The sequence below is a fragment of the Ornithorhynchus anatinus genome, chromosome 14 (assembly GCF_004115215.2).
Source record: "Ornithorhynchus anatinus isolate Pmale09 chromosome 14, mOrnAna1.pri.v4, whole genome shotgun sequence".
Classification (NCBI taxonomy): Eukaryota; Metazoa; Chordata; class Mammalia; order Monotremata; family Ornithorhynchidae; genus Ornithorhynchus; species Ornithorhynchus anatinus.
In genome coordinates this window covers 17068670-17096331 of record NC_041741.1, presented here as the reverse complement: position 1 = coordinate 17096331, position 27662 = coordinate 17068670, and the positions used below count along the sequence as shown (strand labels likewise).

Genomic DNA, 27662 nt, shown 5'->3' with positions numbered 1-27662 from the left:
ACCTGTTCTGGTGCTGTTGCCTGCTATTATTCAGAAAAAGTCAGATCTGCCTTCAGATTTAGTGGTGACTAATGGACGCAGAAATGGTGAGATGGATATTTTGTAAGATGAATTTTTAACCAGTCTGAAATTTTGAATACAGGCCCATGGAAATGAAGCCAGTTGAAGCAAAACGTGTGTTTGTGTGTATGTGGTGTGTGTGTGTGAGAGAGAGAAAGGGAGAGGGAGAGAGATTGCCTTGTGTAAGAAAAGGCTAAACTCTCAGTAAAATTGCCAGATCTAGGCTGAATCCTTCCATTGGCTTAAGGCTAACTGGGCTGCTGTTTTAATCTTTTGTAGCGTCATTGTCTGTTCTTTGGGATTTTTTTGTTATTGTTTTACTCTAATTTTTTGTAGCCTCTCTTCCTATCACGTTCCTTTCCAGGGCTGTGCTTTCAAACGTCGGTGTCCAAGCCAGATGCAGGTGTTGGCCTCCCCGGAGCCTCGGGTCAGCCACGCTAGGGGCTTGGACTCTGCCAGTTGCACCTTCTCATCCCTGCCAGCCACGTCCCCTCGGGGCCACGGAGCTCAGATGAGTGAGCGGCGGGTAGGGACGCAGGGACTCCCGGGTCCGTACTCGTTCCCTGAGACCACATGGCTTCTTGGGATCCTTCTCACCTTTCGAGGTAAGCGCGGCCTGGACGTGGCATCGATAGGATTATCAGAAGTTAGGATTATCTGGGGTAAATCCAGGGCTCAGAGCCGAAGAGATCAGATTTGACAGTGGATGACATGTTGCTTCACTCTGCCTCCTAGAAGAGAGACTAGGTTTCTGGATTAGGGGTTATTAGCTCTGTTCCCGCATCATTTGGCAAGGAAATTATTCAGTGGCGGGATCGACTCTTTGTAGGCTTTTACCAAGGGCGAGTACTAGCCTCAGCTTTTAGGCTGACGATCAGTTCACAAGCTTCGGTCGATTCCGAAAAGCAGTTCGTAATCAACTGCAGGTCTTCTCGCTTGTCTTCAGGCTCGAATGATCAGGTCTTACTCCTGAATTGATCCGTTTATCCAAAAAGTTGTCACATTTTCACTTCATGCGGTTTTGCCTGGACCCGATTCGACAGATCACTCATTACAGGCGTGTCCTCTTTACAAGAGTGGCGAGCAATCCGTATTCATGGATCATCCCCAAATAAATGCAGAGCTTTGTCAAAGGTAGAAAAGTGTTGCCAAAATTTGGGCTTCTCTGTAAATACACGTTCCAAACTTGATTTTCTCTAAATTATGTTTCCAAACTGTAATTTTAAAAGCGTTCTATCTCAAAATAGGTTTACCTTCTGTCCCCTGGTTTTTTTTTCCTAAAAATTTCTTTAAGCCGCAGTTTACCCCGTGGCTTCGAGCTTCCCGCTCCCGACATGATCAGTATTCAGTCCGTGAGAACCGATAAAGAGCCGGCGTGTAGCCTTCCTGAATCGGCACTTCTGTCTCGAAGGCAGGTTTTCGAGAAGACAGTCCTCCTTTTCATTTATTCTCTGGCAGGAAAGTGCATTCCTTCCACATCGCGTCTGAAGGAGAAAATTCTTCCATTCAGGAAAGCCGACAGACTCTTACTTTCTAAAACACAGAGAGCCTCTACCTCAAACAAGGTGACTTATGAAACCGTCAGGTCAGAATAAACTTTCCAAATAGACTAAATAAATAATCCACGAGGCTATTACCACAAATATCTTTAACACAGAGAAACAGACCTCAAAGATCGTATTCTGTGAAAGATGTGAGGAGGTATCAACCATTTTCTCAACTCTGCTTTTTCAGCCGATACCTTAGGGTTCCCTGTGGCGAACAGATAATTTTCAGAGACGTTTTAGGACGTGTTAATACCCGCAGGGGTAAATGTGGACCTTTAAAAACCAACCTTCCTTTTGAAGACCGACGTGTATTGTAACCTTACAATTTGGGCTGAAATTATAGGGGAAACATTACATGACGAGGGGCAGCGTGGGCTAGTGGTTAGAGCATGGGTCTGGGAGTCAGGAGGACCTGGGTTCTAATCCCGCCCCGCCACTTGTTGCACTGTGACACGTTGGGCACATCACCTAACTTCTGTGCCTCAGTTCCCTCATCTGTAAACTGAGGATTAAAGCTGTGAGCTCCATGTCCAACCCCATTTGCTTGTATCCAACCCCATTTGCTTGTATCCACCCCAGTGTTGAGTACAGTGCTTAGCACCTAGTACGTGCTTAACAAATACCACAGTCATTATCGTTAGCTTGTATCTACCCCAGTGCTTAATGCAGTGCCTGGCAGAGAGTAAGCACTTAAGAAATACCATAAAAATTACATCCCTTGAGGGGCGGCGGGGAGGGAAATCCCCTGCTAATTTCAGCAACATTCAGGATAAAGATCTTGCACAGTGAATGGGTTCTTTTAATGCATCTGCAACAAAATGTGAGAAAACCTCTTTTTATACCATTCTTTTATAGTAAATGTGATTGCCTTTGAAGACCCTAAATGTGACCCTGTGAGTGACCGGTTTGTATTCGGATTGCTGACCTTTGTAGTGGCTAAGAAATCTTCAGAGGCGATTTGAAATGCCGTTTCCGTAGTTTGGGGCAGTCGTGGCCTAATACTGTTACTCTGGTGGTCACAGTATCCAGTTGGGAGCCACAGCTGCCACACTTAATGATGATGGTGTTTGGTAAATGCTTACTATGTATGTGCCAGGCTACTGTACTGGGCGCCAGGATGGATGCAGGTAAATTGGGTTAGACACAGTTCCTCTCCTGAGTGGGGCTCACGGTCTTTTTCCCCATTTTACAGATGAGGAAACTGAGGCCCAGAGGGGGTGCAGGGAGCAGATGGAGGGTGAGGGTGGTGGCTGGGGGTGTGTGTGTGTTGGGGGGGTGGTCACACTCATTCGCTGTCTCCTGATTTCGTTCTTATTTTTGCCCAGTAGTGAGGCCTTCCTTGAAGTGATGCCACAGTCCCTCATCTTGCAACCAAGTCGGGGCTGCGGTTGTTCTAGAGGAACCTGCCCTGGCGCGATGACCGACAAGATTAAAGGTAAAAATTTACTTGCACAAAGCACAGCTTATTCCTACCGATGGTTTCTGGCGGTGGTTCTCAAGAGCTCGATTTTGAGGGGCGCGGACCAGCCTTCTCCAACTCCGCTGAGGGGATGCCCCCGGTCCTGTTTGTCCCCTTGCCCCCTGCGTCCTAGCAACCCCCACGTCATTCAGTGGAGAGAGCCCGGACGGGCCTGGGGGCAGAAGGACCTGGGTTCTAATTCCTGCTCCGCCACTTGTGTGCTGTGTGACCTTGGGCAAGTCACTTGACTTCTCTTTGCCTCAGTTCCCTCGTTTGTAAACTGGAGATGAAGATGAAGACCGTGAGCCCCATGTGGGACAGGAACTGTGTCCAAGCTGATTAGCTTGTTATCTATCCCAGCTTTTGACACATAGTAAGCCCTTAACAAACACCATCAGTGAGCTCCCCCAAGGGACAGGCACTGGGTCTAAGTCCCACTTGTGTATTCTCTCCCACTGCTTACTACAGTGCTCGGCCCAAAGTGTTTTAATAAATACTACTACTGCTGTCTGCTCCAGTGAAGGGAGGTGGGGGGGTCCAGTATTCAAGTTAACCAAACTGAGAAGCAGTGTGGCTTAGTGGAAAGAGCAACGGCCTGGGTCCTAATCCTAGCCCCACCCACTAAGTGATATAGAACAAGTCACTTATGCTCTCTGTGCCCATTTCCTCATCTGTAAAACAGGCACCAACTATCTGTTCTCCCTCCCGCTCAAAACACAAGCCCCCCTGGGGGACAGGGAAAATCTGACCTGATTATCTTCATTCTCCCCGGGAGCTCAGTTTGGGGGTTGGAATGGAATAAGCACCTTAACAAATGCCATTTCTCATTATTATTATTCCTTTATTCAGGGCCTGGCTCCCTTAACAGTGAAGACTTTTTTTTAAAAAAAAAAAAAGCAGTTGAAAGTCGGTTTTTCGAAGCATTCTCAGATGTTAACCCCAGAGGGAGGACCAGGGTACGGTTTTCAGGACTGCATTCTGTCCAAGGTAACGTCAACCCGCGTCTCTCCACCCGGGCTGTTTTCTGGATTGAACCATCGAGTCCGTAGGAAAAAAACTTAACTCTTTATTTGCATTAGGTAAAAACCAAATACCAGCAGTATTTTAGTTCACGACAAAGACAAAGTTACAGTGTCCCTTTGGCAATGTAAAGGAGACTTTTTTTATTCCTTGCCCAAATCACACTGGCTGGTCTTGGGTGAGCATTTTTCTACGATGCCTAAATTGAATCTTCTCTTCTGTGGTGACAGCGTCCTTTCACTCCGGTTATTCTTTCGGGATAACATTCCTTCCGCTAGCTTGGACGACGACTGCACCTTCTGCCTCTAAAGCTGTCCTTGTAATCTATTTAAAGAGCTTGTGCACAGCACAAAACGATTCTCTCCCCTTGCAGTGGGGCGATTCCTCTTCGTTGCTCTGAAAAGGCTTGCCAGCAGCAGCCTGTGTTTATTTTCAACAGATTATACATTCAAGCCAATAATCAATGGTCTTTATGGAGTGCTTACTGTGTGCAGAGCACTGGACTAAGTGCTTAGCAGAGGACAGTACGACAGAGTCGGTAGAGACGTTCCCTGCCCACAAGGAGCTGACGGGCTACAGCCAAGGTAGGGTTCATCGGTTCTGACGCCCAAATGGCAGAGATGAGTTGTCCTCACATTTCTTGACCTCAGAATGCAAGTTTGTAAAAGTGGGATGAATCAAAGTCATTTTCAAAAGGCCCCCAGCCTGCTGGCCCACAAGGAGAATTTCACAGTTTCGGGGTATCTATCGGAATAGCTTTTGGAGAGGTCAATCACGCAGTTCAAATGGTCTGGGCAAGATTCTGACTCAGGTGGGTTTTCTACATTTAGCTCTTGATCTTTTAGAGCTGATTTCCTGGAAGGAGGTTTGGGGAAAAGATCATTCCAGGAGAAGGCAGCTTCCCAGGCTCTGAGGTTGGGGTGAGTATTGCCTGTTCCTCCCCAAATGCTAGGCTCTGATGATAGAACTCTAAAAGGGAGAGGGGGGAAGTCAAACCTGCCAAAAGTAAAAGGCATAGCACATTTTCCTCATGGATCTGAAAGCCCTTCTTTCTGTTGAATGTGCAAAAAGCAGAAATCACAGCCTCCCCATGTGGCTCTTAAGCTCTGTCGCTAAACACCGAGAATGGTGACGACAGGCTGAGAGCCTCCTGGAGCCTAGTGACATTCAAATCTCTCTCCCTTCCCTTGAGGCTGCTCTGGGCCCTGTGGGCCCTTTGCCCAACTTAAAACAGTGGGGGAACAATTCCCATCACAGCCTCACAGTGAAAAGAACTCACGACTGCTGACAGAGTCGTTGGGTTCTTTCTTTCCACAGCACTGGAAGTTGCAAACCCAGTGGAATGCTCAGCATTTAACTCCCCAAGGCAGTGGGGAAGGATAATCTAAAAATGCAGCCAACTCTACCTGTGTATCTCTTTGAGTTTCAAGTGCCCACTTCTCAACTGGTCCCAAAGCGTTTAGAGAGAAGGGAACTACCCTCGATTCACAGACCGATGGGGGCATTTTGCTCCTCAGAATATCACACAGGATAATGGTGAGGAACTCCCCTGGCATTAGCAAAATGATTTTTGTCCAATGCACTTACTGAGTTCTCCGAAGTCCCGTATTTTTCCATAGCATGACTCTGGAAATGAAACGTAGACCCCTTTGGTTGTGGAGACTAATATAGGCTTAAAAAAAGTTAATGGAAAAGAGCAAAACCAGAAAAGTTGCTTCCTTAAGTTACAACACGAAACTCAACTGCTCAATATCACCTTGCAATATTTTTTGTTTCCCTGGTTAGAGAAAAAACCTATTTCAGTGCATAATTAATACTTTCATTCCATCCTCGGGAGGCCTGGTCTATAAAGACCCGATTATGGCCGCTGAACCAGTTTACTCTTATTGCCTTCTTGTTCGCTAAGTTTAAAGTGGGTGTAGGCCAGGATCCCGAATAACGTACACAAGATCCCAAGCCCCTGGTTGATGGACAGTGGATCTTTGAACAGCAGATACCCTCCGCATAGAGTGATGCAGAACTTGAAATGTCCAAACATGTTATAGCTGTGGTTTTCCGTTAAGGACCGTGGCAAACACCGTACGACACGGACACGCTGAGGCAGGAGTAACGCTCGGGCCCCGGCAACGGTGGATTACCCAGAAGCCGTGACCTGATGGTCACTGGGGGGAACCCCTCTAGGCCGTGAACTTCTTGCGGGCAGGAATCGTTTCTACCAACCGCTGGATCCTCCTCTCCCAAGTGCTTAGTACAGGGCTCTGTACACGGTAAGTACTCAATAAATCCCACTTTTCAATCTGGAAAAGCAGCCCTATTTCACCACATCCAAAATACAAAACTGTAGGCGGTAAGTTCCCTGGGGACAGGGGATCAGCTCTACCCACTCTGTTGCAGTGTTTTTTCCCAAGCACTCAGTAAATACCATTGTTTGAGGACTGCCCGCACCCAGAACAGCACTCTTCCACCATCCAGGAGAGAAAAGTCACCGTCGCATTTTCTCAGAAGGGTGAGTATTGTTTAAATACCTTAAAGCATCCTACCGTTTCCTGTCCAGGAGAAAAACAGGCACACGAGGCAAAGGATACGTGACGGGTGACGTGTTCCCAATGATCCAGTAAATGGACAAGTTTACCATAAAGGCCACCACACCAGACAGCAGCACCATAAGCTGTGGATTAGAGAATGAGGATTTGTCATTCGGCCAAAGGATGTTTCCTCAAAGCTGTTTTGACTTTCACATAGGCGCCTCTCTGTGAGCCAGAGAAAAGCTGGTATTCTGGTTTGGAAAAGCAAAATTGGCAATGGGAGGGAATAACGGGTAACAGTCAAGTCGTGCTAGATCCTGGAAATTCAGCAACAATTTCTGTAATTAAACTGGTTCGGAGTCCTGGACTCAATCAATGGCAACACAAAAGCTTATTCACATTCATCACTTTGGGGAAAATAAACATTTTTGTTAAGTGACTTCCTTTTTCATTTTTTTAAATGGTAGCTGCCAGGTACTGTACTAAGAACTGGGATACATATAAACTAATTAGGTTGATCACAGTCTCCATCCCACATGGGGCTCCCAATCTGAACCCCCATTTTGCCAATGAGGTAACTGAGGCCCAGAGAATTGAGGTGAGTTGCCCAAGATCACATGGCAGACAAGTGGCGGAGCTGGGATTTGAACCCAGGCCCTTCTGACTTTTAAGCCCTGGCTCTAGCCAATAGGTTCTCCCATACATTTCCTTTGAACATATTTACTTTAGATTTTAGATAGGACATTTTTAATAAAACTATGTTCTATGAAACTATAGTTCTGTTGAAACTCTCAGTTTACCACCGCTATGGATAATCTTGAATCCTCAAGGAATTAAAACTCCTCAGGGCCCATCGTCCCTGTCTGTAGACAGCTTCCCGACTCAGAAGAGCTGGGCTGACAAAGATGATCTAATGAGAATCTTCTATCGTGACAGGGATTTGGGGGAGGATAGGGGGTGGCCAGGACCACAGATGGAAAGCAACGATAGAGCTAAGCATAGTGGGTAGAGCCCAGGCCTGGAGCCAGAAGGTCCTGGGTTCTAATCCCAGCTTTGCCAGTGGTCTTCTGTGTGGCCTTAGGCAAGTCACTTCACTTCTCTGGGCCTCAGTTCCCTCATCTGTAAAAGGGGGATTGAGACTGGGAGCCCTAACTGAGACAGGGACTTGGGCAACCCAAGTTGCTTGTGTCCACCCCAGTGCTCAGTACAGTGCTTGACACAGAGTAAGCACTTAACAGATACCATAATTATTACATACAAGCCAGTGTCCCACCACTTGCCTGCTGTGTGACTTTGAACGAGTCCCGTAACTCCTCTGTCCTTCAGTTTCCTCATCTTTAATACGGAGTTTCACCATAGAAATGTCACCACATCACTTAGACTGTGAGCCCCAGGAGAGACAGGGACCATGTCCGACCTAATTAACTTATATCTACCCCGGTGCTTGGAACAGTGTTCGACCCAAACAGATTATTTCGATGACTACAGATCTCAGTAGGAAAAAACCCTCCATCCCCTCCCCGACAGTCAGGCCTCCAGACTTACCACAGCAGAAAGCGACCAGGGTCCGAATATCCCCCCTTCTCCGAACACGGGCTCAAAGAAGGGCACGACGGCCAACAGCATGACCGATGACATGGGCGCTTGGTAGTATAGCAGCTGCATGGAGTTCACTTGCAACTCGTGCTGTTTGACTCCAACCCACTACAGATGGAGAGAGGGGAAAACACATCAGCCGAAGGAAGCCGCCGGGAGACGTTAGCCACAAAACGCGGCGGAGGCGCTGAGGAGACACGTCTGGCCACGGGGACTCGGACCGAGCCCGGCTACTCTGTTGGACTGGGCTCTCCCAAGTGCTTAGGACCGTGCTCTGCACATAGTAAGCATTCACTAAATACCGCTGATTGATTGACCACAGTCCTGAGCTCTGGCATTAATCAATGAAGCAGATGCCCTCGGTTGGGTCAGGTGGTAGTTAGGGCCCGCTTTGTTTAGAATGAGATGGCAGTGTTGGGGGGCGTCTTTCCGGCGTCAGGGCCTCTGTCTGGGTGGGCTGAGACCCCAAGTGCTTAGTACAGTGCTCTGCACACAGTAAGCACTCAGTAAATATGACTGACTGCCAAATGGGGTGGGACACAGTCCCCATCCCATGGGGTGCTCACAGTCTCAACTCCCTTTTGACAGATGAGGTAACTGAGGCCCAGAGAAGTGAAGCGATTTGCCCGAGGCCACACAGAAGACAAGTGGCAGAGCCAGGATTAGAACCCATGTCCTTCTGACTCCCAGGCCTGCGCTCTGTCCACTACACCATGCTGCTTCCTGGGTGTTGAGCACTGTACTAAGCACTGGGAAAGAGTACACGGGTATGAATTAAGACAGGGACCCCATCTCACGAGCCATGAATACAAAGCTTTCCTAGGCGCCCTCTCCCGCCTTCTTAAAATTGAGAAGAACCCCTTCGAACTGCCTCACAGGGGGTGAGAGAAAGAAAACTTTACCAACCACTTGATAAAGGGATGTGACTAACACACCGAGAGTAGCAAACACCAGTCCACGGAAATTAAACTTCACGTCATAATAGGAATTCAGGATTACACCGAGAGTGATGGGAATCTGTAAAGAGAGGTAAGGCAGATGCGGTTTAAAGGAAAACCACAGATTTAAGCATTTCTTTTCACAGTGTTTCCAAAGGTTTCAAAGCACATTCATGAAATAATCCTGATGCTCCTTAAGCTCTTACTAGCTGCCAAGCACAGTTCTAAGCACTGGGGTGGATAGAAGTTAATCAGGTTGGACACAGTCCCTGTCCCACAAGGGGCTCACACCCTTAATCCCCATTTTACAGATGAGGGAATAGAGGCCCAGAGAGTGAAATGGCTTGCCCATGATCATACAGCAGACAAGTGGCAGAGTTAGGATTAGAACCCAGGTCCTTCTGACTCCAAGTACAAGCCACGCTGCTTCTGCTTCTCTGATAACGCTTAGCCAAGGAATCACCCCCAAATTTTTGCTTAACTTCTCCACCCTTCAGTTTTCTCATCCGTAAAATGGGGACAAATAATTATATTAATAATGATGATAGTGATAATTTTGGTATCTGTTCCATGCTTAACTATGTGCCAGGTACCATACAAGCTAATCATACATGGGACTCACAGATTTAACCCCGATTTTACAGATGAGGTAACCGAAGACAAGGGAAGTGAAGTGACTTGCCCACGGTCACACAGCCCACAAGTGGCAGAGCCGGGATTAGACCCCAGGTCCCTCTGACTCCCAGGCCCCAGGCTCTATTCACTAGGCCCTGCTGCTAGCCCCTGCCTCCCCCGTCTTTGACTCTGTGCCCTGGGTCAGGGACTGTTTTGATCTAATTACCGTAAACTCACCCTGGTGTTCCGTACGGTGCCTGGCACATAAACGCTTCAATCCATCAGTGCCACTTTTTGTCTTCTTACCGTGCAGAACATTGTACTAAGTTGGTATTTGTTAAGCGCTTACTATGTGCAGAGCACTGTTCTAAGCGCTGGGGTAGACACAGGGGAATCAGGTTGTCCCACGTGGGGCTCACAGTCTTAATCCCCATTTTACAGATGAGGGAACTGAGGCATAGAGAAGTTAAGTGACTTGCCCACAGTCACACAGCTGACAAGTGGCAGAGCTGGGATTCGAACTCATGAGCCCTGACTCCAAAGCCCGTGCTCTTTCCACTGCGCCACGCTGCTTCTACTAAGTGTCCGGGAGAACACAGGAGGGTTGGCAAACACGGTCCCTGCCCTCAAAGAGTTTATAATCCAGCTGGAAACTCTGGGGATAGAACTGGAGGCCTCGGCATTATCATCCATGGTATTTATTGGGAGCGGAGCACTGTCCTACGTGCTTGGGAGAGTACTGGCAGACACAAAACTGGGAGACACAGTTCCTGCCCACAAGTTTTCAGTTCAAATTCAATTCAGTCGTATTTCCTGAGCCCTTACTGTGTGCAAATCACTTTACCAAGCGCTTGGGAGGGTACGATACGACAAAAAATGGACACATTCCCTGCCCACGACTAGCTTACGATCTAGAGGGGGAGACAGATGACATGATTAAATTAATAAATAAATAGATTACGGCTCTGTACACAAGTGCCTCGGGGCTGGGAGGATGAATAAAGGGAGCAAGTCACGGGGATAGAGAAGGGATTGGGAGATGAGGAAAAGCAAGGCATAGTCAGGGAAGGACTCTTGGAGGAGATGGGCCTTCAATAAGGCTTTGAAGGGGCGGGGAGAGTCACCGTCTGTGGGCTAGGAGGAGGGAGGGAGTGCCAGGCCAGTGGCAGACCGTGGGATGAAAGGCCACCGACGAGATCGATGAAATCAAGGCAACACTGAGAATGTTTTAGCAATAGACGAGCCAAGTCCAAATCCGGGGAGTTTGGCCCTCCCGGCCTGGGCCACACTCATGAGGTCGAAAGGGACCTGGAGGTTGGAAGTTTACAGATGGGTTTTTGTGGGGAAAACATTGAAAACGGGCAAGGTGTCTGTTTATGGTTGCTTTGTACTTTCCCAAGGGCTGAGTACAGTGCTCTGCCCCACAGTAAGCACTCAATAAATAAGACTGAGTGAATGAATGGCACATGGTAAGCACTTAAAGAGCATTACTATCATTATTATTATTAAGCACCACAGTGAATTACAAGGAGCAAGCATGATCTAGTGGAAAGAGCACTGGCCTGGGAGTCACAGAACCTGGGTTCTAATCCCAGCTCCGCCACTTATCTGCTGTGTGACCTTGAGCAAGTTACTTCACTTCTCTGGGCCTCAGTTCCCTCCTCTGTCAAATGGGGATGAAGACTGTGAGCCCCACATGGGACAGGGACTAGTGTCCAACCCGATTAACCCTGTCTCTAGCCCAGTGCTTAGAACAGTGCTTGGCACCCAATAAGCACTTAACAAGTAACGCTATTATAATTATTCATTAGTCCCATGCTGTGCACAAAGCAAGCACGCTAGAAATTATTAATCATATTTATTCAGCATTTACTGTGTGCAAAGCATTGTACTAAGCACTTGGGAGAGCACAAAATCCAATCGCCTGAAAAAATGATAAAATTATTCATTAGTCCTGTGCTCTGCACACATTCAGCACTCAAGAAATCTGACTGAATGAATGAAATAGTCTCGTGCTCTGCACACAGAAACGGCTCAAGAAATACAACTGAATAAATGATGTAATTATTCACCACTAAATATGCTGTGCACTCACTAAACACTCAAGAAATACGACTGAATAATAATTAGTCCCATGCTCTGCACACAGTAAACAGTCAAGAAATTATGATTAATAGCATTTATTGAGCACTTACTGTATACAAAGCACTGTACTAAGCGCTTGGGAGAGTACAATATCCGACTGATTGATGTAATTATTCATTAGTCCCGTGCTGTGCAAACAGTAAGCACTCAAGAAACCTGAATGAATGAATGACAGAATTCCTAATTAGTCCCGTGCTGTACACACAGTAAGCACTCAATAAAACTGAATCAATGATAGAATTATTGATTAGGCCCGTGCTCTGCACACAGAAAGCACTCAAGAAAACCGAATGAATGACTGAATGAATGACAGAATTATTGACCAGTCCCGTGCCCCGTACTCGGAAAGTGCTCAAGAAATCTGAATGAATGAATGATTGAATTACTGATTAGTCCCGTGCTCGGCACACAGTAAGTGCTCAAGAAATCAATGAATGACTGATAGAATGATTGATTAGGCCCGTGCTTTGCACTCACTAAGCGCTCAAGAAAACTGAATGACTGAATGAATGATGGATTAGTCCCGTGCCCTGCACTCGGTAAGCGCTCAAGAAAACAATGAATGAATTATAAAATGACAAATTAGTCCCCTGCTCTGCACGCAGTAAACATTAAAGAAAATGGAATGAATGAACCATTGCTTCCCGTGCTCTGCACTCACTAAGCGCTCAAGAACGAATGATTGATTAGCCCCGTGCTCTGCACACAGTAAAGTGCTCAAGAAAACGGAATGCGAATGATTGATTAGTCCCCTGCCCTGCACTCATTCATTCATTCAGTCGTATTTATTGAGCACTTACTATGTGCAGAGCACTGTACTAAGCGCTTGGAACGTCCAATTCGGCAACAGAGACAGGGAAAAGCGCTCAAAAAAACTGAATGACTGATAGAACGACTGATTAGTCCCATACCCTGCACTCAATAAATCTGAATGATTGATTAGCCCCGTGCTCTGCACACAGTAAAGTGCTCAAGAAAACGGAATGAGAATGATTGATTAGTCCCCTGCCCTGCACTCATTCATTCAATCGTATTTATTGAGCACTTACTATGTGCAGAGCACTGTACTAAGCGCTTGGAACGTCCAATTCGGCAAGAGACAGGGAAAAGCACTCAAAAAACCTGAACGACTGATAAAATGACTGATTAGTCCCGTACTCTGCACTCAATAAATCTGAATGATTGATTAGTCCCGTGCTCTGCACACAGTAAAGTGCTCAAGAAAACGGAATGAATGACTGATAGAATGATTAGGCCCCTGCTCTGCACTCACTAAGCGCTCAAGAAAACCGACTGTGAAAGAGAATGATCGATCAGTCCCATAACCTGCACTCATTCATTCAGTCGCATTTCTTGAGCACTTCCTATGTGCAGAGCACTGTACTAAGCGCTTGAAATGTACAATTCGGCAACAGAGGCACGGAATAACACTCAAGAAAACTGAATAATTGCTAGAGTGATTGATTAGTCCCGTGCTCTGCACCCCCTAAGCGCTCAAGAAAACGGAATGAATGACTGATAGAATGATTGATTAGTCCCGTGCTCTGCACCCCCTAAGCGCTCAAGAAAACGGAATGAATGACTGATAGAATGATTGATTAGACTAGGCGCTCAAGAAAACTGACTGACTGACTGAATGAAGGATGAGTCCCGTGCTCTGCACTCACAGTTAGGCGCTAAAGTGAATGAATAAATGAAAAGATGGATTAGTCCCGTGGTCTGCAGTCACTAAGCGCTCAAGAAAACCGACTGAGTGAGAGAGTGAGCGATCAACCCCGTGCCCTGCACTGGGAAAGGGCCTTAGAAACCTTCCGGGCAGTGAGCCCCGCTGCTGGGGAGGGATAATAATGATGATAATAATAATAATGATGATGATGTTGGTATTTGTTAAGCGCTTACTGTGTGCAGAGCACTGTTCTAAGCGCTGGGGGAGATCCAGGGCCATCAGGTGGTCCCCCGTGGGGCTCCAGCGCTTACTGTGTGCAGAGCAGAGCACTGTTCTAAGCGCTGGGGGAGATCCAGGGTCATCAGGTGGTCCCACGTGGAGGTTCCCAGTTAATCTCCATTTTGCAGATGAGGGAACTGAGGCCCAGAGAAGTGACGTGACCTGCCCACTGTCCCCCAGCGGACAAGGGGCGGGATTCGAACCCAGGCCCGCGCCTCCGCGGGCCGAAGCCTGCCTTCCCCAGGGTGGGGGCGGAGGGAAAATCCCACCGCGTGCGGGCGAGGGGACGGTCGGGTCCTCACCAGGGTCAGGCGCACGTGGGCGGAGAAGGTCTTGCCGTAGAAGAGCGACTGGATGAGGATGATGGCGGGGGTGGTCATGGCCTTGGCCAGCTGGTAGGTGCCGATGGTGTTGTTCTGCAGGGACAGGTTGGTGAAGACGACGAAGCCGCAGAAGCTGAGGGCGAGGGGCAGCAGGGCGAGGGGCCGCAGGCTCCGCGGGGCGAAGAGGCGCAGCCGGTGGCAGCCCGCCAGCCCCAGCCCCGTCACCACGAAGTGCACCAGCGTCAGGCTGACGTTGGGGAAGCCGTAGCGCACGTAGATCCACTTGTTGAGGAACACGATGCAGATGGACGCCAGCAGGTTGAGCAGCAGCCCGCCCGCCAGACGCCCGTGCTCCCGCACCCGGCCCCTCACGCCCGCCAGGGCCGCCATGGCCGCCGTGGCCGCCCGCCTGAGGGGAGGGGACGGGACGGGACGGGACGGGCCGGGCCGAGCCGAGCCGAGCCGAGCCGAGCCGGGCCGAGCCGAGCCGGGCCGAGCCGGGCCGAGCCGAGCCGAGCGCCCGCCGCCTCCCCGCACTGCGCAGGCGCCACGCAGCGCGGGCACCGCCCCTCTCGCACCGCGCAGGCGCCTCGGCGCGCGGGCACCGCCCCCCTCCCACCGCCCCGCCCCCCCCCCCCGCACCGCGCGGGCACCGCCCCTCTCGCACCGCGCAGGCGCCTCGGCGCGCGGGCACCGCCCCGCCCCCGCCCGCATCGCGCAGGCGCCTCGGCGCGCGGGCACCGCCCCCCTCCCACCGCCCCGCCCCCCTCCCACCGCCACGTCCCCGAGCGCCCGCCTTCCGGTCACGTGCCTCGGGGCAGCCGCACTTCCGGCACCCGGTGCGCGAAGCGCCGGACACCGCCCCCGCCCGCCCTCTGGATGTCGACAACAGTAATAATTGGTCTTATAATAATAATGTTGGTATTCCTTAAGCTCTTACTATGTGCGGACCACTGTTCTAAACGCTGGGGGAGATACAGGGGAATCGGGTTGTCCCATGTGCAGCTCCCAGTGCACCCCCATTTTCCAGATGAGGTCACTGAGGCCCAGAGAAGTGAAGTGACTTGCCCACAGTCAACCAGCTGACAAGTGGCAGAGCTGGGATTCGAACCCATGACCTCGGACTCCCAAGCCCGGGCTCTTTCCACTGAGCGTCTTCTCTCTGGGCCTCAGTCCCCTCATCTGTAAAATGGGAAGGGAGAGGGTGAGCCCCCATGGGACAACCTTGCACCCGCCCCGCAGCGCTTAGAACAGTGCTCGGCACATAGGAAGCGCTTAACAAATACCATCATTATTATGTGCCGAGCACTGTTCTAAGCGCTGAGCAGATACGAGGTCATCAGGTGGCCCCACGTGGGGCTCGCAGTCGTCATCCCCATTTTACAGATGGGGGAACTGAGGCACAGAGAAGTGAAGCGATTTGCCGGATGAAGACTGTGAGCCCCATGTGCGACAGGGACTGTGTCCAACCGGATCAAAAACCGCAGCGCTTAGTACGGTGCCTGGCAGATAGTAAGCGCTTAAATGCCATATATATGTAAACTCATTCTCTAGACTGTAAACTCTAGATGTAATTTATCTTGTATTGTACTCTCCCGGGCGCTTAGAACAGTGCTCGGCACATAGTAAGCACTCCCTAAGTATCACTGAAGGACTGATCATTGACAAGCTGGAACAATGATATGTTTGGTAGAGTTTTATTACAAACACCCGTTTTGGAAATATAAACTTTTACTTTTCGAAAAGTTTATTTCCATACTTTTCTTCCAAGTACAAAAATTCCAATCTATTGTTTAATTTTTTTACAAGCCACAGCATCCCTTTTTCAAGAATCCGGAGGAACTCGCAAATAAGGATACTTTACAAAGAGCGCGGATTTCCCCATGTCCGCTTGAGGTGTCACTGAGACCTTGGTAATGTTCCAAAAGGAAAAATTACGACTGAATTTCATATCCCAGTGGATCGAATCCCTGGTCTAAGAGCATAAGAGACGATTCCCTCAGCTTCTGCAACAACCTTCTCAGTTCCTCTTTAGAAAATACCTGGTGAGAAAGAGAGAAATGAAAAAGTTGGTGTTTCCAAAGAGAGTAAAATTCCCCTGACATCAAGTGGACCTGAAGGGCATTCTGAGAAGCAGAGGGGCCTAGTGGGAAGAGCACGGGCCTGGGAGTCAGAGGACCTGGGTTCTAATCCCAGTCCGCTGGGGGGGGTGACCTCGGGCAACTCACATCGCTGTGCCTCGGCTGTAAAACAGAGATTACGACGGCGAGCCCCAGGTGAGACCCAGGGACTTCTGTCCAATCTGATCAGCTCGGCTCTACCCGGAAGTCAGTACAGTGCCCGGCACTGTAAGCGCTTACCAAATACCGTCTAAAAAATAAAGTAAAAAATCTGATTTCATGTTAAGAAATGAACCCGGGATGGATTCCCCCAGATAACACACAGTGCCTCTATCTTTCCAATCAACCAATGGTATTTGAGCGCTTACTTTGTGCAGGACACTGTACCTAGCGCTTCACGCTAACGTTTCTGCCAAAGCCAAATACGGTACATTAGAGGGTCACGGCTACTTTCACAACCTGCATGTAGAGAAGCAGCGTGGCTCAGTGGAAAGAGCCCGGGCTTTGGAGTCAGAGGTCATGGGTTCGAATCTCAGCTCTGCCACTTGTCAGCTGTGTGACTGTGGGCAAGTCACTTAACTTCTCTGTGCCTCAGTTACCTCATCCGTAAAATGGGGATTAAGACTGTGAGCCCCACGTGGGACAACTTGATTCCCCTGTGTCTACCCCAGCGCTTAGAACAGTGCTCTGCACATAGTAAGCGCTTAAATACCAACATTATTATTATTATTAGTGCTGGTCCCGGTGAATGTGATAACGCTGAAAAACCAGCACAGCGAAAAGCATCACCATACGTCGTCGTCAGTCGGGAATGTGCCGTTTAGCGTTTACCGGTACTCCTGCCGGTGCTTATTACAGTGCTTTGCGCTGGTTAAGCGCTCCATAATTACGACTGAACAGATGAGCTTCTTAAGCATTTTGACCCCCTCGACGCTACCCCGAGGGCAACGCCCGTCGGCTCGGCTGTCCGCCGGCACTCACCAAATACAGCTTATGTCGCTCGGAGGCCAGCATATCGGCGAGGCGCAGGCACTCCTGGTACTGCCCGGTCCTGTGCAGCACCGTGTGCAGCAGAAAGCCCATCATGGGCAGGCACAGTCTCCTCAGCAAGAGCATCTGATGGGCCCGTTCGTGGTCTTCCTCGGCATCCTGTCGATAGCGAGAGTTCAGAGCGCCGTTCGTGACACTCGCCTGACTCGGGCTCTGGCTCGTGGGGTCTAATCCGCTGCGCCGCTGGTCTGCTGTGGGGCCTGGGGCCAGTTACTTCACCTCTCTGGACCTCAGTTCCCTCATCTGGAAAATGGCGATTGAGACGGGGACTGTGTCCAACCCCATTTGCTGGTACCCACCCCAGCACTTAGTACAGTGCCTGGCACATAGTAAGCGCTTAACGAATATCATTATTATGATTACTATTATTCCACCCACGTGGCGAGAGGCCGACCAAGGAGGACCTCTGTATTCCCGAGGGGCAGCCACTCGCTACATCCTTTTCGATTTTGGGCTTGAGAGAGCAGAATCACGGTGAAGTGTTACTGAAGCTTGTTGTGGGCAGGGAATGTGCCTGTTTACTGTTCTACTGTACTCTCCCAAGCGCTTAGTACAGTGATCTGCACACGGTAAGCACTCAATAAATGAATGAGTTGGGAATGAGTAAGAACGCTGAGATGAAGCTACGCCCAACTCCCTACCGGGTGCTAGAGGTGTGGAGGCTGACTTCCCAATTATCTTGTATCCACCCCAGTGCTTAGAACAGTGCGCGGCACATAGCCCGGCACATAGTGAGCACTTAATCGATTCACAATTATTATTATTATCATCACCTCATGACTCTAAGTTCCTTGTGGGTAGGGAATGTATCTGTTATATTGTTCAACTATACACTTCCAAGCGCTTAACAGCATGGCGTAGTGGATAGAGCACAGGCCTGGGAGTTAGAAGGTCTTGGGTTCTAAACCCAGCTCCACCACTTGTTTGCTGTGTGACTGTAGGCAAGTCACTTTACTTCTCTGGGCCTCAGTTACTTTACTTCTCTATGCTTCCTTTCCCTCATCTGTAAAATGGGGATCGAGACTGGGAACCCCATGTGGGACAGGGACTGCGTCCCACCCAATTTGCTTGTATCCACCCCAACGCTTAGTAGAGTGTAAGTGCTTAACAAATACCATAATTATTATTATAGTGAGCTGCACACAGTAAGTGCTCAATAAATCAGACTAGTTTTACCTCTCTGACATCCACCATCCACCCTCCGTCGACAAACAACAGGACATTGTACATTTTCTCTTTCACATCGGCTGTCAGGGCATCCAAATGTCCTTTCCAAATACCATAATCCATCTGCGGAAGAAATAGGGGGAAAAAAGGATAATAAAGAAAAGAGAAATAATAAACTTGTCTCTAGATCGTAAGTTCATTGTGGGCAGGGAATGTGTCTGTTTACTGTTGTATTTTACTCTCCCAGAAGCCTAGTACAGTGCTTTCAAACAGTAAGTGCTCGATAAATATGACTGACTGAATGAATAATAATGTAGGAAAAGTCTAGGTTTTGGGATACCATCTTTGAAAAGAACAAGCATTTTAGACATTGGCAGAGCGCTTAGGGAATGCCTTCTTTGGGTGGAGCACTGGACTAAATGCCTGGAAGAGTAAAAGAGAGAGAGAGGGAGAGAAGACAGGACCCCCTTTCTATACGGAGTTCGAATCCCGGCTCGGCCACTTGTCTGCTGTGTGACTTTGGGCAAGTCACTTAACTTCTCTGTGCCTCAGTTCCCTCATCTGTAAAATGGGGATTAAGACTGTGAGCCCCACGTGGGACAACCTGATTCCCCTGTGTCTACCCCAGCGCTTAGAACAGTGCTCGGCACATAGTAAGCGCTTAACAAATACCAACATTATTATTAACCCAGTGGATGAGACTGACTGGCAAATAGGAGGAAGGAGTGTTTCAATAGGAGAGAACGCAAATGGACAGATTCAAAGAGTGACACAGTAGATTGAGCCTGGGCCTGGGAGTCAGGTGGTCACGGGTTCTAATCCCAACTCTGCCACCTGTCTGCCGTGTGGCCTCGGGCAAGTCACTTCACTTCTCTGAAAAGCCTCAGTTACCCCATCTGAAAAAATGGGGACGGAGACTGTGAGCCCCCCCTGTGGGACAAGGACTGTGTCCAACCCCATTTGCCTGTATCCTCCCCAGCGCTTAGTACAGTGCCTCACAGAATAAGCGCTTCACAAATACCATAATTATCACTATTTAAAAGATCAAAGAAAAAAGGTTTTGTGTGCAAAGGCGCAGAGGCTTAGTTGGGAAGATGCTCCCTGGGGAGAAGAAAAGCCACTGAGGGATTTCAGAAGGCCTATTAAGAGGATTAAAATGATTCATAACAGAATGAAGGTAACGAGCATAACCGAATTAGTCTGTAGAACGACTGGCCAAACTAGATTCGCTCTTATCCAAAAGTGACCTTTCACTTTTCAACAAAGTTAATTCCTCCTTCGACTTACTTCGTACTTCTTTTCTTTATGTTCGTGAGCCACTTTCTCGGTGAAGGATGCCTGCGGTATCAACGTAGGTTTCTGTGGGGCTGAATTCATGTGCTTGAACCATTCGTTAAAGGTTTCGTGGGCTTCCTGGATCGCAAGAAGGCAGTTTGAGAAACGTGTCTGTTCTTCTGTCAGCCCCGTCGGACATTCAAATTTAACTTTCAGATTCTGGGAATCATTTCGGCTTTCGACTTTCCCTCCATCGTTTTCAATAGTAAATTGGCAAATAAGCACGTACTGAATGCTAGCTGCAGCCAGCACGAGGAACCGTTCTCGATATGACGCTTTGTATCGTTTGATACGACGAGTTTGTACGGTATCTTGCTTTTGCTAAAACGCTCCCGCTATCCTTTCTGACGCTTTCAGGTTACTGGGCAGCCCCGATCCATAGTCTCTCCAGGCAAAGGATTGCTCACCTTCCATCAGAATGGTTTAACCCCAGGCTTTCTCTCTTCCCAATAGTGGATGATTAACTCACTTGCCCTCTTCTTTTCTGAAAGGCAGTCCCCTCAGCCCCAGGCAGAACTAGAGATGGAAGACCACACCTCTCCCCAATGATTCATCTGGCATATTCATTAGGCGTTCAGAGACGTAATTCTGAGCCTAGGATAGGTGATTTATTTTCACTAATGTGGGGTACCCGAGTCATTTTTTCCTCCCTTCTATCTGAAAGAAAAGACCACCAAGGGAATGTCTACCTAGGGAGGGAGGGAAGGAGACAAAGAGAAAGAGACAGGGAGGAGAGAGACAGAGGGGAAAACAGAGAGGGAAAGAGATAGAGGAGGAGAGAAGTGGGGGAAGAGAGAGAAAGAGAATGGTTATTCTTACCAAATAGGCTCTAATGCACAAATGTTCTCTGATGGCATTGTCATCTTCAGCTGGCAGTGGACTCTCCATTCCTTGCTCTTCCCACTGATTGTAGATTTCCGCTATGGAGTCTTGAGGGATTTTCACAAACACCTCTTTGGCGGCTTCATGCTTCTTGGAAGCTGTAAAATACAAGGTTGAAAAAAATCCACCATTTCAATACAGACTTGGTTGTATGAAGACGATATGGTGCTATGCTTGCTTCCTTCCAGAGGACAAGTATCCAGGCGCTGAGGACAGTGCCCTGCATGTAGTAAGCGCTCAATAACTACCCTGATGATGAGGATGATGATGGCGGCTTCAGGGAGGCAAGATGGAAAGGACCCAGGATTCAGCTGCTTGGCCTGGCCTCCCATTTCATCCATCCATCCTCTAGACTGCACGGCTCATTGTGGGCAGGGAACGGGGCTGTTCTGGTGTACTCTCCCAAGCGCTTCGACAGTGCTGTGCACACAGTAAGCACGCAATAAAAATGCTGACTCTAGGGCTAAACCCAAAGGGGCCGGAGGGGAAGCAATTAATGCCTAATCCAGATGTCCTGTTTTTGGGGCAACGGATTGACGTGGGAGAATGAGAGCATACAAGCAGGGATTTGGGAAAAGGGCACTGCCTCCCACACTCAGAGTACCCCAGCTCTCTCCTGGACCACAAGGGCCGAAGCGACGCACGAACAATCACACAAACAACTAGGATCTACAAAAGTCAGAAGAAGGTCGAGTACCCAAGAATTTTCTCATGATAGCATTGCCTTGCTTCAGTGCTTCAGCCCTCTGTGCGGGATCAAACACCAGCCAGTCGATCACGTCGATCTTCAGGCGATCCTCCTGGAAGAAGGAAGCCCGCCTGTCAGTCCCGAGTCATTAGCGGCCACGGGGCCCGCGGCATCCTGGGGATCATGAGAAACTTGCCACTTGAGCCCCATGTGGGACAGGGACGGTGTCCGATCTAATTGCAATGTATCTACCCAAGCGCTTAGAACAGCGCTTGGTACCAAGTAAGCCCTTAACAAATCCTGCGATGATTATCTGTCGTCAAATGTCGGGCGAGTTACCTCTGTAGTGCCAGTGTCGAGGGCAGGGGCTAGGTCGTGGTGACTGAACTCGCCGGTGTCTTTCTTGCGGATATTCTCGACAACTGTCTTTGTTATGGTGGCGACGTCCAAACCTAGGGAAGAGCAAAAGGCAGCCGCGTTACCTCTGGCTGGGAGGAAAGTAAAACTACGGGGCTACTGGGATTCACTGGGCCGGAGCTGAATTGTTCACTTCAGGATGAGCGACGCTCCCCACACCTTTACCGGCTAGCCCTGGGATCTTATCCAAAAGGCTCCACCCAACAGAAGGTGTTTGCCTGCATCAGAAAATCTTTCTGAGCCCTCCTCTGCTGGTAGGGAAGGGAGTGATAAAGACCAAATAAATGAGGCAGCAGCACGGCATAGTGGGTAGAGTTTAGGCCTGAGAGTCTGCCACTTGTCTGCTGGGTGAACTTGGGCATTTCATTTAACTTCTCTTTGCCTCCGTTCCCTCATCCGTCAAATGGGGATTGAGACTGAACCGCACATGGGATAGGGACTGTGTCCAACCCGATTTGCTTGTATCCACCCCAGAGCTTAGAAAGGTGCCTAGCACAGAGTAAGCGTTTCTTAACAAATACCACTATTATCATTATTATTTACTGAGTGCTTACTATGAGCAGAGCACCGTATCAAGCGGCATCCCCACAAAACACCCAAACTGAAGCTTGGCCGGGAATCAACTCATCATTGAACTGCCTGGGACTTCATCGGACTCTCTGTACGTCTATGTGAATGAAGCTCCAACCCAGGGTGGTTTTTGGGAACCGTCAGATGCGCCAGGAAACAAAGATTTCCTAAATTATCATTGTGGCGGGGGTTACTCAATATTCATCTCACATGTTTGTCAAAAAAAGCGTGGCTTAGTGGCAAGGGCACTGGGAAGTCAAAGGATGTGGGTTCTAATCCCAACTCCGCCACTTGCCTGCTGTGTGACCTTGGGCAAGCCACTTAACTTCTCTGGGCCTCAGTTACCTCATCTGCAAAATGGGGATAAAGACTGGGAGCCCCACGTGGGACAACCCGATTACCTTGTCTCTCCCCCAGCTCTTTGAACAGTGCTCGGCACATAGTAAGCACTTAACGAATACCATAATAATTATTACCATTATTAAGTTCTCAACCACCAAAAACCGTCGTCAGTAATCGACCACAAGAGGGTCTTTTTTCACCTGGGAACACGGTGAGCAGATTTGTAATCTACGTTGAGATCCCTTAAAGTGACAATCTTACTGATGGAGGCCTCATAGATTCATGCCCTCTATTACATTTAGTACATTTTCTAGCAGCCTCCTACAGACCCTATGTACAGATTAAGTTAATCAAGCAAATGGACAGAATATTTACTTCGTGAACCAAAGTATGGAACAACCCGACTCCTAAAATTGCCTCCACACCAAACGTAAACATTTCTTCTCTTTGAGAGAACATTTAGAAGTCAGTGTGATGTTACGATCAGGAGGTACATTGCATCGATTCTCTCAAGGCAAACTTTGAGGCTCTCTCACCCGCTTCTTTTGCTAGCTCCAGGCAATGATGACGCTGTTCTAATTCGGTGACACCTTCCAAAAATAGGGCGTACTGGGCAACGGCCTGGTCTTGAGGCAAATGGCAGGTGTAAAATGCTATGAGAGTTGTGTGTTTCTCATATATTAATAGCTGCAGAAGAGAAAAAGAAAAAAGCTTAGATATAGACATATCTATATATAAATATATAAACCACAGCATAAGTTCCAAGATACATATTCAAGTCATCACTGACAAGGCTCAAACTAACTTCGAGATTTAGCAATATTTATTTTTACTATTATTGGTATTTACTGAGCACTTACCTGTAAAATAAGGGTTCTGTACTATGCACTTGGGAAGTAAAAGCAAGTGACATTCCCCACAGACCTCTCCAGTTCATACACCTCACATCGACCTCTCGCCCACGTCCTGCTTCTGGCCTGGAAGGCCCTCCCTCCTCTTATCCGACAGAGACTCTCCCCTCCACAAAGACTTACCGAAGGCTCATCTCCTCCAAGAGGCCTTCCCTGACTAAGCCCTCCTTTCCTCTTCTCCCATTCTCTTCTGCATCACCCTGACTGGCTCCCTTCTGACTGGCTCCCTTTATTCACCCCTCCGCCCCCGATCCCAGCCCCACAGCACTTATGTACCTATCTGTAATTTATTTATATTAATATCCATCTCTCCCTCTAGATTCTAAGTCATTATGGGCAGGAAATGTGTCTGTTTACTGTTATACTGTAGTCTCTCTCAAGTGTTTTATAGAGCGCTCCGCACACAGTAAGTGCTCAATAAATACGACTGACCGACTGACTCTGCTTACCTGGGTCATTTTCCTAAAATCATTCTGTGGACACCTCCCCACTCAAAATTCTCCAATAGTTGCCTATCCATCTCCACACAGGCGGTAACTCCTCGCCATCAGACTGGAGGCGTTCCATCAGCTCTTCTCCCACTACAACCCAGCCCGCCCGCTTCGCTCCTCAAGTACCAACCTACACGCTGTGCCTTGCTTCCGCCTCACCCGCCATCGACCCCTTGTCCACCCTCTCCCCCATTACATACGACAGATCGGCACTCTCCCCATCTTCAGAGCCTACTGAAATCCATTCTCCTCCAGGAAGCCTTTCTGGACTAAGCCCTCATCCTCCTGCCCCATTTCTCCTCCCTGCTACCTCTCCCATGCACTTTTAATCCTTCAATCGTATTTACTGAGCGCTTACTGTGTGCAGAGCAGTGTACTAAGCGCTTGGGAAAGTACAACATAACAATAAACAGACACATTCCCTGCTCACAAGGTTACAGCCTAGAGGAGGAGACAGCCATTAATAGTCCCACCCGCTCAGCACTTGGGTACTTCACCCCACCGCCACTGCAGGTTTACAGACTTATCTCTATACTCGGTGGCTTCGCCTACCTGAAATTTATACTAATCTCTGTCTCCCCCATTAGACTGCAAGCATTCAATAAATACCGCTGAGGGGCTGATCGATACTCTAATGGGGGAGAAAGTCCCAAAAGTATTTACAGACCGTAATCAAAATAAATAAAGGTACAACTGAATCAATCGATCAAGCGATCGGTGGCACTGAGCGCTATGTGCAGAGAACTGTACTAAGCGCTTGGGAGAGTACGATGTAACAGAGTTGGTAGATACGTTCCCTGTCCATAAGGACTTTACAGCCTGGGTCGGGGGACATTAATATAGTTGAATAGATGAACCTGGGCAAGTCACTTCATTTCTCCGTGCCTCAGTTCCCTCATCTGTAAAATGAGGATTAAGACTGTGAGCCCCACGCGGGAGAGGGACTGGGCCCAACCCGTTTACCTCGGATCTACCTCAGATCTACTTCAGAGCTTACTCAGTGACTGCCACATAGTAAACGCTTAACAAATACCACAGCTGAGGCACAGAAGTCAAGTGACTGTTCCATGGTCATACAGCTGGCAAGTGGCAGAACTGGGATTAGAACCCACGTCCTCCTGAATCTCAGGCCCGTGCTCTATCCACTAGGCCATGCCCTTCCATCTAAGTAGGAGGGAGAACAGATATTTTAACAGATGAGGAAACTGAGGCAGTGAGGTGGATTACAAGATTAAGAAATTATGAGTGGAAGACTACAACAGTTACACTGGAGCAGCTAAACTAAATGAGACATTGAGTCTCAAACACACCAATTACAATCACTTCCATTCAATGCTCTAATTCTTACTGACGTCCCTGTTGCTCATCTGATTTTCACTTTCAGAGAAAAATACATCTGATTCGGCCTTTTTAAAAGTTTACCTGAATGTAGGTCTTCAGCACTTCAACAGAAACTTCCTCCTTTAAGAGAAAACAAAACACGAACGTTTGCCGTTTGCCCAATGCACCTTTTGCCAACTGGACATTTACAAAACACTTGCGTTTCTTAATAATCAATACTACACCAGTGACAGAGATAACCCGGAAATAACACTGCCTTGATCGGCAATACATGACGTCTGCTGATTTGACTTTATAAGCGTACTTTTGTCTGAAGTCCCAGGGTGCGGAAGAACAGAATGAGATGAGTCATAAAGCGGAGGAGATGTCCCGGGAGAATGTTTCTTCCTCTCTCAAGCCATTTGTTAAATTCATCCATCAAGCCTGCAACCACCAAAACAAATATTCCACGTGAACGTCAGTGCGCTCCCAAACCCTAACCCTAAGAAAGGACCAAAAGATGTTCCCTTTCCCTGGGCCCAGACCTCGGCCACCCGGTCTATACTCTAGCCGTGGAGTCAGTCAGTCAGTCTATCGTACTTATTGAACACTTGCTATGTGCAGAATGCTGCACTAGGCGCTTGGGAGAGCACGATGCAACAATAAACAGACACATTCCCTGCCCATAACAAGGGGGAGAAAGACATCGATATAAAGAAATAAATTACAGATATGTATGGTAAGTGCTGTGGGGCTGGGAGAGGGATGAATCAAAGGAGCAAGTCAGGGTGACGCAGAAAGGAGTGGGAGATGAGGAAAGGAGCGCTTAGGGAAGGGCCTTCAACAAGGCTTTGAATGTTACGGGAGAGTCAATGTCTGTGGGATTTGAGGAGGGAGGGCGTTCCGGGCCAGAGGCAGGATGTGGGCGAGATTGACGATGTGGGTGGTAAGATTGACGAGATCAAAGTTCAGTGAGCAGGGTGGCATTAGAGGAGTGAAGTGTGAAGGCTGGGTTGTAGGAGGAGAGCAGCGAGGTGAGGTAGGAGGGGGCGAGGTGGTTGACTGCTTTAATGTCGACGGTGAGGAGTTTCCGTTTGATGCGGAGGTGGATGGGCAACATTACGTGGGGGTAAAGTGGAGCCGGGAGCAGAGGCGGTGAAATTAGCTCTTAGCCTGACTACTGCGAGGACTTCCCGATCAATCCACGAATAAAACAACGGTAATTAGTAAGGGCTTACTGTGTGCAGAACAGCGAATGGGAGAGTCAGAGAGAAAAGGGATTGCTTAGAAAAACTGCCCCGCAGAGTAGGAAAACAGTTACTTGGCAGGTAGGCAGCTTACTAGACTGTAAGCTCGTTGGCAGGGAATGGGTCTGTTACACTGTACTCTCTCAAGTGCTTAGTACAGTGCTCTGCACAGAGTAAGCGCTCAATAAATATGCACTTTATTGTATTTTCTACTATTCGGCATGACATGGCTACCTCCTTGATCCTATGGATAATCAAGATAATAATAATGGTATTTGTTAAGCGCTTACTATGTGCGAAGCACTGTTCTAAGCGCTGGGGGGATACAAGGTGATCACTGGGGCTCACAGTCTTAGTCCCCATTTTACAAATGACGTAACTGAGGCACAGAGAAGGGAAGTGATTTGCCTAAAGTCACACAGCTGACAAGTGGCAGAATTGGGATTAGATCCCATGACCTCTGACTCCCAAGCCCGGGCTCTTTCGACTAAACGGGCAGACATCCATAGAACCACCTTCCCTCTATACTGAAAGCGAGCCAGGAAAATTAAAAAAAAAAACACCTTACCATCCACATCGCCCAAGATGAGGAATTTCTGAATTACATGATAATGCTCTTGATTTTCCTCCAACACTCTCTGAAAAAACAAAAACAAAAAAAAATGAACACTTTTCTAAGTCCTCTGTAGTGCATCCGCTGCTGTGAAGCCGAAAATTTCCATGTTGAATAGGAAGAGCTCACATCACAAAAAGCCAGAGCCCAAAAAGTCTAGGACAGGTTTCTTTTCAAAGGGCTCCACATATGTACACAAGTGCAGAGAATACACTTCGGTTCTTGAATGCTATGTGCCAAGCTCTGTACTAAGCGCTTGGGAGAGGACAATACACTACAGTTGGCAGACACTATTCCTGCCAGGGTAGGACAAAAATTGTGGCACACCTCCATAAA

At 48.5% G+C, this 27662-nt stretch overlaps 2 protein-coding genes and 1 long non-coding RNA gene across 4 annotated transcripts in view; 1 reads left to right on the top strand and 2 right to left on the bottom strand.

The window, feature by feature from the left end:
- Positions 1 to 4112: 4112 nt before the first annotated feature.
- SLC35E3 (solute carrier family 35 member E3) lies at positions 4113 to 14565 on the bottom strand. The gene is made up of 5 exons (XM_007666297.3): positions 14153 to 14565; positions 9114 to 9224; positions 8157 to 8315; positions 6672 to 6754; positions 4113 to 6131 (listed from the first exon to the last, which is right to left on the bottom strand). Exons 1-5 carry the CDS (start codon positions 14561 to 14563, stop codon positions 5945 to 5947), a joined length of 951 nt encoding a protein of 316 aa, XP_007664487.2. The 5' UTR covers positions 14564 to 14565; the 3' UTR covers positions 4113 to 5944.
- On the top strand, positions 4929 to 7050 carry LOC120638793. Its single transcript, XR_005660741.1, has 2 exons — positions 4929 to 5006; positions 6150 to 7050. It is a non-coding gene; the product is annotated as an uncharacterized LOC120638793 (long non-coding RNA).
- Positions 14566 to 15854: 1289 nt separating the features above from the next.
- NUP107 (nucleoporin 107) overlaps positions 15855 to 27662 on the bottom strand; it is a 31810-nt gene continuing 20002 nt past the window's right edge. Inside the window, exons 18-28 of one of the 2 annotated variants that reach the window (XM_007666295.3) lie at positions 27282 to 27351; positions 25792 to 25910; positions 25569 to 25607; positions 23281 to 23431; positions 21755 to 21867; positions 21425 to 21527; positions 20665 to 20825; positions 19798 to 19923; positions 18520 to 18633; positions 17275 to 17442; positions 15855 to 16215 (exon numbers count right to left, since the gene is read on the bottom strand). In XM_007666295.3, coding sequence (XP_007664485.1) covers positions 16108 to 16215; positions 17275 to 17442; positions 18520 to 18633; positions 19798 to 19923; positions 20665 to 20825; positions 21425 to 21527; positions 21755 to 21867; positions 23281 to 23431; positions 25569 to 25607; positions 25792 to 25910; positions 27282 to 27351 — 1272 coding nt within the window. In that variant the 3' untranslated portion in view covers positions 15855 to 16107. The remainder of the gene's footprint in view (positions 16216 to 17274; positions 17443 to 18519; positions 18634 to 19797; positions 19924 to 20664; positions 20826 to 21424; positions 21528 to 21754; positions 21868 to 23280; positions 23432 to 25568; positions 25608 to 25791; positions 25911 to 27281; positions 27352 to 27662) is intronic. The other variant, XM_001511425.6, reaches the window with a different exon arrangement.